Source organism: Chrysochloris asiatica, unplaced genomic scaffold (genome assembly GCF_000296735.1).
Source record: "Chrysochloris asiatica unplaced genomic scaffold, ChrAsi1.0 scaffold00024, whole genome shotgun sequence".
NCBI classification, from domain to species: Eukaryota; Metazoa; Chordata; class Mammalia; order Afrosoricida; family Chrysochloridae; genus Chrysochloris; species Chrysochloris asiatica.
Genome location: NW_006408542.1, coordinates 15,093,163 through 15,108,373, shown reverse-complemented (window position 1 = coordinate 15,108,373; position 15,211 = coordinate 15,093,163). Strand labels below are relative to the sequence as shown.

Genomic DNA, 15,211 nt, shown 5'->3' with positions numbered 1-15,211 from the left:
TGCCCTGTAATCTTTTACTCAATCCACAATAAAAACCCTAAAAAAAAAGTTATTGTGGTAAAAACATTAAAGACAAAAACTTCTGCCAACTCAACAGTGTTGACATGTACATTTCAGTGACATCCGTATTCTCTCATCGATCCCACTCTTTTTCCAGGGCTAGGATCACAATCTTAAACTGCTACATATTTTTCTTTTTTTTAAAAAAACCTTTTTATTGTGAACTGAGTGAAGGTTTACATAGCAGATCATCAGATTTTCAACCAACAAATCATATACTTTGCATTATTACAATGATTGTAATCCCCTCTATGTACCATCAATTAACAGTACTTACCGCTATTCACTTTAACTCTTACATTCCTACCTGTATCTCCTGCTACCTTCATCTTTTCTCTGCCAATCTCCCTCTTGTTGTATATTGCCTGCCCCATCACCCATGTTAACATGTGTCTATCCTCTATCCTGTGAATAAATGGCACCCTCCAGGTAGCCATCATAAAATGTTTCTTTTATCAAGAAAACCTTTTGTGATTGAATAATTTCACTCAGCATAATGTCCTCCAGGTTCATCTATGTTGAGATGTGTTTTACAGATTCATCTTTGTTCTTCAACTTTGCATAGGATTCCACTGTGTGTGTGTACCAAAGTTTGTTTTACCATTCTTATGTTGATGGGCATTTAAGCTGGCTTTATCTTTTTGCTACTGTAAATAGTGCTGTAATGAACAAGGGTGTGCATATATCTGTTAAAATGTGTCTCTTGTAGATAGTTTATTTTATTTTATTTTTTTTGTGGTGCTGCTGGTTAATCTTCTGCACTGAATTCACTGTGTTTGTGAGTTTTATTGTCATTTTAATTTGTTGTGTTAATGTTTACTAATTCTTTCTGATTTTCTTTTTTCTTTTGATGAGAAGGTGTATTAATCTACTTGACTTTCTCACCATTTGGAGGTTCTGTATCTACACTAATTCCTTGTTTATCTTGTAGGTTTGTTTTAAATACTACTGTACCTGGATTGAGTTCTGAGTGGTGTCATCATGTATGGTAATCTCAGGTTGCCACCTGCTGTTGTTGGTTCTCAGTCCAAGGAACACTCTTTAGTATATTTTGTAAAGCTGGTCTGGTTAATACATTCTTTCAATTCTGTTAATCTGGAAGTGTCCTAATTTCACAGTAGTATTTGAGGGACAAATTTCCTGGGTATATGAGTCTTGGTTGGTAATTTTTTTCTTTCAGAGTTTTGTATATGTCATCCCATTGACTTTCTGCCTGCATAGTTTCTGCTGAGAAGTCAGAGCTTAGTCTTTTTGTTCTCCTTTTAGTTTTTTTCTTAGCTGTTCCCAGGATTCTTTCCTTGTCTTTAGTTTTGGAAAGTTTGAGTATGATATGTCTTGGTAATTTTCTTTGGGGAACTATCCTGCTTAGGGTTCAACCAGTTTCTTGTATGCTTATTTTTTAGTCTTTCATGGTATTACAGAAATTTTCTTTCAACAAGTCTTTGATAATTTCTCTGTGCTTTTTACTGTCTCTCTTTCTGTTTTAGAATTCCAATAACTTGTAAGGTGTTCCTCTTCATTGTGTCCCACATAAACTCTTAAGCTTTCTTTGGATTTTTTCTGATTGTTTTTCTAGTATTCAGAAATTTATCTTCAAGCTAATTTGGGCTTCCATTGCTTTGAATCTACTCTTTTCAATATATTGTTCATTTATGAAATATTAATCTTCTGGATTTCTAATAGCAGGTTTTGTATTGTTTCAAAATTTGCATTTACTTTGTTTGTTCTTGTAGTGCTTTACTGAATTCTTCTAGAACCATTTTCTGTTTTTCCTTTACTTGCCTTGGTATTTCTGTCAGTCCTTTGAAGGTACCAAAATATCATTCTTTTGAATTTTTTATAGTTAGTTCCATTACCTTCCTCAGAAATACTTCCTGGCTTTGCATCTTGGTCGTTTGTTTGAGCAATTCTCTCGTTTCCTCATGGGAGCTAAAATTGTATGCTGTCTCCAGAATATTGTTGTGTTATTACATTTGAATTTAATTGATGATTGTGTTGATGTGTTCTTAGGCTCTCCTGTAGGTATTATTAGAGAATGGAAGTGTGTGTACTGTTCTCTGTTTGTCATTTGCAAGTCTCAGTCTAGGTAGGTTTGGCTGTTGTTGGTTGCTGTCTATTGTTGATTAGGTCTTGGAGCTGGCCTTGACTTTTGGCCAGTAGGTGGAGCTGCAGAGGGTATGATTGTGGCTGTGCTGTATAGACATGGTTTCTATCTTCTGTTCAGATGGGAAAGAGGAGAACCACACACACCCCCCCAACCATACACATGCAAGAAAACAAAATGGAATGAACAAACAAGCAACCAAAAATGAAAAGAGAAAAAAATACATATAATAACTAAAAAGAGAAAAGACAGGAAAATGGACCTATAGAAGAGACAAATAAGAGAGAAAATAAAGAAAACATTGAGCAAAACCAAGGGGAGGAAAATTAAGAGAGAAAGAGAGTAGACTCTTAAAGGAAGATCTAAAGGGGAAAGAAAGAGGGGAAATGAGAAACAAGTAAAGGAAAAACAAAAGCAGAAGTAGAAAGGATAAATTTCAAGGGACTAGAAAGAGAAGAAGAAAAAAAAAAGAATAAACAAACAATAATGAAACAACAAAAGGAAAAATACCCAAACAAAAAACCCAGAGAGGAGAAAACTCTGGGGGTGGGGGGATGGGTTCCTGTCAGTCAAGAAGTTCATGAAGTGGGTGTGGGAGATGTGATAGCGGAGCTCCTGGCCCTAGATGGATTTCCTATTGGCCTTGATGTTATCTATGTTCACGGTATTCAATCTGAAAGTAGTTTGTGGAGGCCCTTGATGGAGCTGGTTTCAGTGTCTGTTAGGACCACAGGGCAGCTGGGGGCAAGGTGGCTGGTTATAAGGGTTTCTGCTAGACAAATGCTGGTCCAGTGGTTCTGCAAGTTCTGTAGGTCTGGAGCTGAGCCTGTGTGAATTCACCCATCAAAGTCATCTGTCACAAACACACACACATATTGGCATGGCTCAATCATGTGGCTTCACAGGGGGGGCGGATATGGGTGGGAGCTGGCCATATCTCTGGTTACCAAGGGAGTATGGGGGGAAAGAAGGAATCACTGCTTTCCTGATGCCTGTGTGAATCTGCTCTTCCAGGCCACCTTCTGTTGCCAAAGCTGCTCACAAAAGTTAAAGACAGTCCTTCCACATCTGGCCAGCCGTTCACCAGTCAGTCTCCCTCTCTCATTGTTTCTGTTCAGCTTCTCTTCCCAGGAAGCTCTCAGTCCACTTCTCTAACCTTTCCTCTTAAGTCCAGGGTTCCAAAATTTTCATCTGTGTCTGTTTCATTTGATCTTCTGTATCTGTGAGTAGAGTCTGTGTAGCGCATCTGCCTTGTCCACCATCTTGCCATAAGTTCCATTCTTTCATTTTTGAGGCAACTGAGCCTATGTGTGATAAGGTGACCTGCCCAATCACATATCTAGAGAGTTGCCCTGAGATTTGAACACAGGCAGGATGCTTTTAATTTCTATAACAAACAGCATTGTAAGTTGAAAAGAAATAATATATGAATTGTTTAAGTTTTTTTTTTTTTCTGTTCTTTTAAGGGAATTTATATTCTAATTCTTAAGGGGACATCAACAAATAAGTCAATAACAATTTATCTCTTTAAAATTAATAGGGGCTTATGTATCTAAGCAGTTTAAAAGTTTTGCTCCAACATCTATAAATACAATGTCAAACACTCACAAGAAAATGGTCTTTGGGAAGTGGGAAAGAAAAGAAGAGGGCAATGCATTTAGCAAAAGCACTGACATTCATATCTGTGCAATAAACTGCTACTTTTTCCAAAAGTAGTACTGTTCATTCAAACCAAAAGAGAGGAACCGTACAAACCATTAACGATGCTCCGTAATAATGTGCGACGAATCGAAGTGTTTTGCATATTACCTTTCTCTTCTCAGAGTCAAAATCCTGAAAAACGTTATCAAAAAGAAAAAACTAAATATCTGTAGTAAGCTGTAAATTATTAAATGTAAAAATAGAATATTTCTTATGTTTCTGAAACACAGTCTGAGGAGCAGGATTCCATTACCTTGATGTTTGTTTCTAAGGAGAACTGAACAACAGCTTCAGCATTCTACAGCTACAGCTATCATATTTACTTTGTTTAAACACTTAACAGAATTTAGATATAAGCACACATTTTATAGTGCAGAATGCGCTAAGGATTTTCTGATGAGCGAAGATAAAGGAAATTAATTTTCTACTTTGTTCAATTTAAAAGTTGGGGAATACATCCTGTCCCTCTGTGGCTGGGTTAATAATTCATTCTAAATCTTTATCATCAATCTAACCACTGCTTTTATGGTTCTTAACCTTTTTTTTCTCATTCCTAACTATACTCTACTTTCCAAATTCTGTAATATGTGTGACTTCAACTTCTTGGCCTATTCATTCCAGAATCATTTTCCTTATTTCATCATTACTTTTGCTCCTAACCAATAAAGCAGAGACATGTACATATAACAAACATAACTGTAAGTAGAAGAACTAAGAGTTTACCTGGAAAATATCGTATTTACTTCCGATTATAACCAGGGGTATTGGAAATGGGTCAATCAATTCACGATCCTGTTAACAAACATATTTCATGGAAGTTAGTAAAACTATTTACTGTGTTAAGTATGCTCAGCAATTTCTATTTACTTCCTAATATTTATCATTTTAGTTGCTTTATAGATGTTGACTTTGTTTTCGTGATTAAGATTTTGTGCCATATTTAATTTTCTCTTCTTAAAATGTAAAATCAAGTGATGTTTTGTGTTAGGCAATTCTTTTGCCAAAGACCTATTTAAAGAATTCAAGAGTAAAGATGTCACTTTTAGGACTAAGTTGCATCTAATCCAAGCCATAATGCTTTTAGTTGCTTCATACTCATGTAAAAGTTGAGCAATGAATAAGGAAGACCAGAGAATTGATGTACTTGCATTGTGGTACTGGAGAAGAATACTGTACCATGGCCTTACAGAAGAACAAACAAATTTGTCTTAGAAGTACAGCCAGAATGCTCCATAGAACTGAGGATGGCAAGACTTTATCTCCATACTTTGGACATGTTGTCAGGAGAGACCAATGCCTGGAGAAGGGTATTATGCTTGGAAAAGTAGTAGTTGTTGTTGTTAAGTGCCATCGAGTCAATTCTGACCCATAGTGACCCTGTATAGGGTTTCTGAGGAGCAGCTGGTGAGCTTGAACTGCTAACCTTGTAGTTCAAATGGCTTTGTAGTCTGACGCATTAACCCACAGCGCCAGGAGAGTTAGCGAAAAAGAGGAAGATTCCCAGAAAGATGGATTAAGGAAGTGGCAGCAACAATGGGCTGAAACATAATAAAATAGCACAGGACTGGGCAGTGTTTCATTCTCTTGTTCACAGGGTCACTAAGAGTCAGAACTGACTTGAAGGTACCATAGGATAAGCACTGGACGGCAAGGTCAGTTTGAATGGCAAGGCTGGCAATTCAAACCTGCTAGCTGCTCCATGGAAAAACTTATACAGGATCACTGTGAGTCGGAACCGACTCGACAGCACTAAACAACAACAACACAATAATAACAAGATATATTTCTAAAGTATAGCAGTAGAAACAGCAATTCCCTAAATTATTATGATATTTATGCTTCTCTTGTTCTGTCCTTTATTTTCTTACACAACATGCCGTTTGCCTGTTGTTGTTGTTGTTGTTTTTTCTATTTTGTAGTAACAAAATTTCTATTTGCAACAACATTTCTACTGCCTATATTGAAATAACATTATGTGTTTTGCTCCAACATCACCTATGTAAAACACACTTACACAAACTCTGGGCAGTATAAAATGCTCCTCTTAGCATGATATTTGTGACCGTGTTTAAAGGACTTGTCCCACCATTGTAACGTTATCATCTAATTGGTTGTCAGATCAGCAGATGGTGAACATGTGACAGACATTAAGTGAAAGTGCAGTACAGAGTGATGGGGAAGGCTGTTTGTTCTGACTACTCTGTTTAACTCTGTACCTTCTTCTAATCTTCTCTAGGTGACTTTTGTACAGCTTGGGGGGGTTTTGTATCTTCATTTTACAGAATTATAAAATCAATATCAAACTACTACTTTAAAACTTTCTCTTTTGATTGGTGTCATATGCCATAACAATCATAGTAGATGTCTAACAAGGAGACATAAGAAATCTTCTTCCTTGTTTTGCTCTTATTGAAGTTTTATTAAATTGCTGTAATTTTCCAGTGAACAGGTTCATCTGCATCAAATGAATTTCAAGTCATGCATGAAACGCTACAGAGTTGTTTGTGAAGTTATCACTAACTACGTGTAGGGCTAGGATTCCAGGAATAATCCCAACAGCCACTCACTGGATGATCCTTCTGCATATTACTCCAAATCTTCTGTCTCATTTCAGAAGCTGCTTTAGCGTTCGTCTTTCCCAGTTTCATTATCACTTTATCTATGTGGCTTTTTGTGACTTGCAGCAGGTTTTCCATGGTAGGCCAAAGGTCATTAGGTTTTGAAAGATCCAAAACAAGAACAATGGAAAATGTCCTAAAGACACACAAAAAAACATCTTTCAAACAAGTCTCCAAATAATTAGCATTTTGATAACTAGCACACTGAAACTTACTACAACTTTTATTAGGAAAATAACATTATCATTTAAGGGAAAACAAACAAACAATAAAAGGACCAGGCTATAGCTTTCTTTATTCCAATGTTTTTCTTTAGTGATAGCTGAGTGTTACAACCAATAAGGGTATCAAATCAATCAGAATCTTGTTGGAATAAATCAATCAGAATCCAGTCCAATAGAGTTGGGTCTAACAACGTCATGTTTAGATCCAATTCTACTGTGTGCTTCCAAAGAAGGGAAGTGAAAATAAAGGCAGCAACACCACCACCACCAGGTGAAGAGAACATAGATTTAGTTACAGACCATGCTAGAAAACTACCTAAGTTATTTCATTTTTATAACAATCCTTCTAGAAGACACTATTCTGTGCATTTTGTGGATTAGAAGTCTGAGGCCCAGGTTTGCATAAGCAGTAAACTACAGAGCTGGTACTGAAATCCAAAGTCACAGGTCTCTCTCGTGTCCTGTGCTACTTCTCTGAAAGCACAGTCCTTGCCCGGATGCAGCCCCACCATCATTACAGATAAGTGCACTCATGTTCATGAGCATCAGCATCAGTCTCGGGATACTTGAGAAAATGGTCTTAATTAATTTGTAGAGCCACAATCATGGGCCAGTATATCCTTGGTTAACAAGACAAATGCTCTGCTAGTAGATTTAGCAAGACATCTTAACATATTTTATTTAGTTTTTTTCTTCACTGAAACCAAACAGCTATTTTGCACAATTCAAATAAAACTAACCAAATTATATACTGTTGGTTTAAATTCAAAAAGTAAAGTAGTGTCCTTGACACTAATCATCAAGATTTTTATTATTTTAATTCACCATTAAATTGCCTAGGCAATCATATCCATGTCATTTTAATAGGCTCAGAAAGTTTTTTTTAATATTAAAGAAATGACTTTTATTCTCAGAATTTAAGTGTGGTTGGTGCTTGAAAAGAGAAGCTCAATATGGGTTAGTTTTCAAAATAAAGTCCCCTTCAATAAACAAAAGTCACAGACATACCCAATAGGAAGAGAGAATCAACCCATATCTTTGGAAATCTTAGGGGATCTTCTGTGCAGGTCTTCCATCATGTCCCCACCACACACACACATTGTTCCTCCCACCTGATTTAACAGTTTCATTTTCAGAATCACTGCTCTGGATTAGAGACACGGCCTCTGGAAAGCCACTGCTAAGACACACATTCAAATACTATGTGGGGTGACCTAGTCTTTTCCCTTGACTTCTCCCCTTCCTATTAGCGCTCTTCCTTTCCTTTATCACCATCCACTTAACCACCTTATAGGGTAAGGAATGGATTTTTTAAGTGCTTTGTGAAGACAGACGGAAAAAGTCTGGGTAGCTCACCATGAGGTGACGGAAAAGGAGAACGGGCAGTAGGGATGGGCTGGATCAGGACATGCCAACTGCCTCAAATGGAGGGGAGGTGTGTCTGAAATAAATCAGGTACCCAGGGGTCAGGTGGAGCCTAGTGAAACTGTGCCTCTATCACAGATTTTCGCCAAGAACTATTGGTCTCTCCTTGTGTTGAAGAAAGAAGAGTGATGAAAACAGAAAATACTTGGAATCAGCTAGCCCAATGGACCAATGCAACATGTGAACACCAGTCATCACAACCTCCCAACCAGAAGAACTAGATGGTGCCTGGTTACTACTACCAACTGTTCTGAAAGGGATCCCATTAGAAGGTCCTAGCTAAGGTGGGAGAAAACATGGTACAAAGCTCAAAATTACAAAAACCAAAGATTAGTTTACTGGTCAGAAAGAGACGGAAGAACTCAAGACTATGGCCCTCAACCATCCATCACGTCTGGACTGGAATTTACCCTCATGATCTTATTTTCAACTAAGCAGTAGACAGGTATATGGCAGGACAGCAACACTAGTAAGGTATAGTCAACTATTCAAGATCACAAGGGCAACATTTGCCTGAGGACCAAGTTGAGAAAGGATGGGAAGGAGGGCAGAATAGCAATAAAAACCTCAGGAGGGAGGGGCAACTTGTTACATGGAGAAATTGTATCCACTGAGATTAAACAAAGTAGTGTATGACTTGTTGAATGTAAAACTAATGATCTTCCCTATAAATCTTCCTTTATATAACTCACAATAAAAAGTTTCAAATTTCTTTTTGCCTAGAAATTTCAATTAATTAGCCCTTATTGGAGAATTAAATAAAATGACCATACAATATCCATAAACCACTAGTAAACCAAACAAAATCCATCAGTACTAAGTCGATTCCAACTTACAGCAAAACAAAAGTATTTCACACTAAATTTTCGAAAAATGCTTCACATGGTAATGTTGATTCAAACATAAGAGAAATGGATTACTTAACTTTTTTTCCTAGATTAAAATTTTTGCTTCAAGTATGCTGGTAATGCTTATTTTCTTGTGGAGTTGGTTTTTATTTACCTTTATTTTTTAGCTTTATAGTGGATTTTATTCTCGTAACTGTAAACCATTCAAATGAAATAGCTATGTTGCAGGATATGGTGTTATAACCCTTGGAAAAGGCATTCTCCAAGGGGTCGGGGGAAAGGTCAAGAAAATATGGGCCTGCTTTATTTTAAGAAAACCCAGGTAAACATGCCCAAGATCATATAATAAAATGGTCACTTATATGTATAAAAGGATACTATACATTATAACTGGAAAGGAAGGCTTTTTTTATTGTTCAGAATTCCAGTTTACTAATTGACAAAACCGTATATGCCTTTTCTAATTCATACAACCTTTGTAAAACTGAAAACTTAGGATTCCCCTTCATGGGTAGAAGCTGTGCCTATTTTTTTTATCATCAAAACACCACCTTAGAAATATTCTCAACCTGGTAATACAAACAGTACTGTGAAAATATAGTAAAGCCTATGTTTTCAATACATGAATCAGAGCAATAGTTCACCATTTTTTTCATTCACACCCTTACTGGAAACTTCCCCATCTTTCTAAAATATAGAACATTGAAAGTATGTAAAATTCTTTAGAATAACTAATAAATAGGAAAAAAGGATATACCTTTGGGCAACTATACAATTAAAGAAAGATAAAAAAAAAACCTTTTAGAAATCCATTATATGAATGGTGGTGGTGGTTATGTGCTGTGGAGTCGGTTCCGACTCATTGTGACCCTGTACAGGGTTTCTGAGGCTGTAAATCTTTACGAGAGCCGAAAGCCTCATCTAACTCCCACGGAACAGCTGGTAGGTTCGAACTACTGACCTTGCAGTTCACAGCCCAATTCGTAACCACGACACTACCAGAGCTCCTTATTATATGAATAAGAAAATTTTATTTGCCAAATGACTAAGTTGTCTCATGAAACTAAGACCCCAAGTCTTTAAAGCAAGAAAATGAATCCTGTGAGGTGATTGGATAGTCTGAGTTTCTGTAAGCTTTATAATACACACACACAGGCATCTATGTATACTTACTACATATATATAGATTCTGGTTGTTGCTGTTATTGAAAAATTAGTCCTGGTAGCATAATGGTTAAGTATTTGGCTGCTTACCGGAAGGTTAGTGATTTGGACCCACCACCCACAAACCCACAGGAGAAAGCTGTGGCAGCCTGCTCTGTAAAGATGTACAACCTTGTAAAACTCATGGGTAAGTTCCACTCTGTCCTACAGGTTTGCTATGAAACAGAATTCAACTCTACAGTAATGGATTTGCTTCTTTCTTTGTTTTGAAACCTTTTTATTGTGAATTGAGCGAATCTTTATAGAGAAGATCTTCAGATTTACACTGAACAAATCCATATGCTTTGTTTCAGTGTTTGTAATCCTCCCCTCCTCACCCCCAAGTAAAACAGCGATTCCACTTATTCCCTGCGGTTCTTATTTCCATTCCACTCTCCTTCCCATGCCTTGTCAACTCTGTCCTTAGGTAAACACTGCCCTTTTGATCTTGAATGTTTGACCATTCCATGGTGAGCATACCTTACTATTATTGTCCCCTCTAAATACCTGTCTACCACTTGGCTGAAAATTGGGCCATGAGGGTGAACTGCATTCCAGACCTGAAGGGTGATCGAAAGCTCTAGTGATGGGTTCCACAGTCTCTTTCTGACCAGTAAACTGGTCTTTTTCTTATTTTTTCCTTTTAAGAGTTTTGAGTTTTGTTCCACACTGTCTCCCACTCTACCTTCTAACATATCCCTTTCAGAGCAGTTGGTAGAGGTAGCTGGCCACCATTTAATTCTTCTGGTTTCAGCATTGTAGAGACTGATGCTCATGTATTCTAATGATTCCAAGCATCTTCAATTTTCACCTCTCTTTTTTCTTCGCACATGAAAAGATGAATAGTTGCACCTTAGATGGCTGTTTATGAGCTTTTAAGATCCTAGATGCTATCACCAAAGTAGGATGTAGAACACTGTCTGTGTGGACTATTTTATGCCAATTGACCATGGTGTCCCCTGAAACTATGGTCCTGGCCCAGCAACTCATTGCTTTAAGATGTTTGATACTATCTAACAAATTTTCATTACTTTCCCCACTATATGCTCTAGCACATTCGTAGATGTGTTTGCAGCAAAGGCAATCAAATCCTCTGTCACACCCTTATGTATTTGTGGGTATGGGTTTGGTTCTTTTTTGTTGTTCAAAATTATATATAATATGACGTTTACCAAAACATCTTTGTGTGTGTGCATGTGTACAACCCAGGGATGTGGGCTAACCTGATTAAACTGTGCACACTTCTGATAATTTTCACATCATCATAAATTATAAAAAAGCTACTACTCTCTAGAATGAATCGCCACCAACCCCCATTCCTACCCTTGGTAACCACCAATGAACAGTGTTCTCTGGATATACAGATGTTCTTGTCATTTTATAACGGTGAGATTATATCATTATTTGTACTTTTGTGATTGACTTATTTTGCTCAGCATAATGTTCTCTAGCTATAAGAAGTTGCTTTTCATATTCATTGCAACTTAAAAAAAATATTTTTTAAGATAAATTCTAAAAACAGGATATGAGATCAGAAGAAACATTCTACTACATATTATCTAAGGTCTGTAGAAATAATAGATGTTGAGATTCTCTAACTATTTTAAAGATAAACATTATCTAACAGTGTTTGACAATATTATTTTCTCAAGTTACTGGGCTTTGTCCAACACAAGGAAATTATGTATCAAAATAATCCCAGTTAACTATATTAAGGGTGAAATGTTTTCCATGAATTCGTTAGCTATCCAGCAACCTACATTGGATCCATGTTCTATATTTCCTCTCCCTCTGTTCTTGGGAATCATGGCCTCTCCTCTCCCTAAAGATAGGCCCCAGCAGCCCTAGTCCTGGGAAAGGAAGACCAAGATTCCACAGAGTGAAATATTAAAGCTCTTGAGAGACTTGGATTCCTGAAGAAACCAGAATTTCTACAAGCCCTGCAGAACCAAATACTCAGTTGCTTTTGTTTTTGTGTATTCGAGTTATTGCTGACTCAGCGACCCTGTATAATGTTTCTGAGGAAATACTAGTAGCATAGTGGTTACTAATCAGGCTGTGAACCATAAGGCCAGCAGTTCGAAACTACCAGCTGCTCCACGGGAGAAAAGACGAGGCTTTCTGCTCCCATGAAGATTTACAGTCCTGGAAACCCTGTACAGAATCACTATGGGTCGGAATCAACTCCACAGCACTTAACAACAACAACAACTGGTAAGCTTGGTGTGGTGCTGTGGGTTAATGCGCTGGACTGCAAAGTCACTTTGAACCACAAAGTCGGTGGTTCAAACTTACCAGCTGCTTCTTGGAAACCCTGTACAAGGTCGCTAAGGGTCGGAACCAACCAGTGGCACTTAACAATAACTGGTGAGTTTAAACTGCTGACCTCGTGGCTCACACATCAGTGCTTATCTTATAGTACCACACCAGGACTGTAGGAACTAAAAAGAAGAGTGAGAGACTGTAACCAGATGATCTAACAAGTTAGAGCCAGGAAGCACCCCGAAAGAACTGGGCCTGTGTTTTCACTTCTTCCTGCCTCTGGGCAGAGTAAACGGCAGTTCCTCCTGCCCTCACCATCTCTTCTCAGCTACACCATCATGGACTAGCTTACAAGGGGCTTCAAAAAATTTGTGGAAAAAATGGAATTAAACGATAATGTAATTTGTGTACTAACTTTTTGAAGCCCCCTTGTATTTGTCATCTCACTAGTGGGGCAGTGTGGGTTAATGTGCTGAACTGCAAAGTCAGTTTGAACCACAAGGTCAGCGTTTCAAGCTCACTGGTCACTCCTCGGAATTCCTATACTGGGTTGCTTTGTGTCAGAACCGACTCAATCGCACTCGATGACAACAACAAAAGGGGGACAAATGAAAAACTATATATAGCTGTAAAGTTCCAAGTTTCTGAAAAATAATGGCTTAGGGAAATGGGAAAAAGGTTTGAGTTATAAGTATAAAGATCTGAATGTGTACATGTTGTTGTTGTTAAGTGCTGTCAAGTTGGTTCCAACCCATAGCAATCCTGTACAGGGTTTCTGAGGAGCAGCTGGTGGGTCTCACATGCTGAACTTCCAGTTAGCAGCCCAGCACTTATCCTACAATGCCACACCAGGACTCCAATGTGAGTATAATATACCTCAAGTTTGTACAAAGTATATTGATAAACACCAAAAAGATTGAAAGAAATCATGGCAAGTTAATAGAGCTCATTTTTATGTGATCACTGGTTACTTTCTTTGAACCTTTTACTAATTTTCTGAGGAGTATACGCTGCTTTTATCATACATAAAGGTCAGTGAATTATATTTCTTTAGTAGGAAAAATGTCACTGGATGAATAAAGCCAATATTACCTGCATTCAGCTAGTTATGGAAAAACAACTATTGTTAACATGAACTAATTTGATACTCTAAGGCTTTTAATGACTTAAGTTTGACACATAATTGCTGAGGCCTTTGTATTTGGTCCAAGTTTGTATAAAACTCTAATGAGACTAAAATATTTCCGATTTAGACATCTTTGTTTTCCTTGGCTATGGCGGGTTCCCAGGAACACTGCTGAGAAATGTCACAATTTTCCACATGTGGGAGTCACTGTCAGGAAAACACCACCCAAGGGTTTGGAGGCTTTTTCTGAGGTCTTATTTTGTTAAGAATTTTGTTAAAGTCAGCAATAGCAAGACTTTCCCTTCCTCAACATAAGAGTCCTCCTTCCCCTGGATGAGTCTCTAACAGCACTAATTAGGATCAAATTCTAAGGTAGATTTATATGCCCAGCTGAAGCAAAAACTTGATTAGCTCACACAGAGATGGATAGTGGAAAGGGGTATGTGCTTCAAATCGCTTTTTTGCCAAAAAATTCAATATTCAAGTGTTTTTTGACATATTTTTGTTGTGATTTGCAGGCTTACAAAACATGTTATTAGTTGGAACAACAGTGATCTCATCTGAGCATAGACCAGAACCTTGGTCCTTTTAAAACCTCTTTGAAAGCTTTACAGTTCAAGCACATAGAAAGGAAGTAAGTGGGTATAAACCTTCAGCAACATAAAACTGCCTTCTCAATTCTGATTCACAAAAGCTTACTCATTCATCCTGTGGACACTACTGTGTACTTACTACAATCCCAGGAGCTGGCTTACTTACCGTAAAGTGTCACTTGTTATTGGGATGGTTATTAAGTCCAATAAAGACGTTCCTCCACCCAGCTCCCAAAAGTGAGCAATATGTTTTGGCTAAAGAAAAAAAAAAAGTTTTTTTATATTAAAAAAACAGAAATTTCATTTAAAATACTTCATTATTTCTACCACTTGTCTGTCACTTTGTTGTACTGTGGTGGCTTGCGTGTTGCTATGATTCTGGAAGTTATGCTACCGGTATTTCAAATACCTGCAGAGTCACCCATGGTGGACAGGTTTCAATAGAGCTTCCAGACAACATGATACTCTATTTTAAATTAGGTTCTATGGGAAACACAATTGGGTGTTTTGTGTGTGTGTGTTTTTTCCCATCTTTTGAATCCTTAATTTCCCTCAAAATAAAGGGCTTGGTGTGTAAAAATAGAAGCAAAATATAATATAGTCACCCAGAAAGCATGTGAATAAATGTCAACATATGCAGTTTATCACAGTGCTTTGGCTTGTAGACCTCTCCACACAATCCTGGATGGACTCCACCCTCCCTGATTCCCAGTGATGCTGGATCTAGGTCTCAGTGTTTGCTTGATGGAAGACCTTCTCACTTCTGTTTCTTTGTTCATGTTGCTGCCTCTTCGTGAAATGTCTCCTTCTCTGTCACCATCCCTCCATATCCCTCAAAAGCTATCTTCAATGGCTTAACTGCCAAAGCTTTACTGGTTCCACTTTCAACCCCTTCCTCTATCCAAGTGGGATTTCTATCATTTTACTGAATCTTACTGTTTATACCTTTGTTGAAAGTAATATGATCAAGGAAGGAAGTGCAAGTCAGAAGGCCCTATCCTTATAATCCTCCTCTAGTGGTTCTTGTCTATGTAACTTTACACCTTA

General features: G+C 37.6%; 1 protein-coding gene across 1 annotated transcript in view; it reads right to left on the bottom strand.

Moving 5' to 3' along the window:
* Positions 1-15,211, bottom strand: part of DYNC2LI1 (dynein, cytoplasmic 2, light intermediate chain 1) — a 60,346-nt gene that overhangs the window by 18,150 nt on the left and 26,985 nt on the right. The window contains exons 5-8 of the mRNA XM_006839464.1: positions 14,331-14,419; positions 6,433-6,619; positions 4,589-4,657; positions 3,920-3,997 (exon numbers count right to left, since the gene is read on the bottom strand). Coding sequence (XP_006839527.1) covers positions 3,920-3,997; positions 4,589-4,657; positions 6,433-6,619; positions 14,331-14,419 — 423 coding nt within the window. The remainder of the gene's footprint in view (positions 1-3,919; positions 3,998-4,588; positions 4,658-6,432; positions 6,620-14,330; positions 14,420-15,211) is intronic.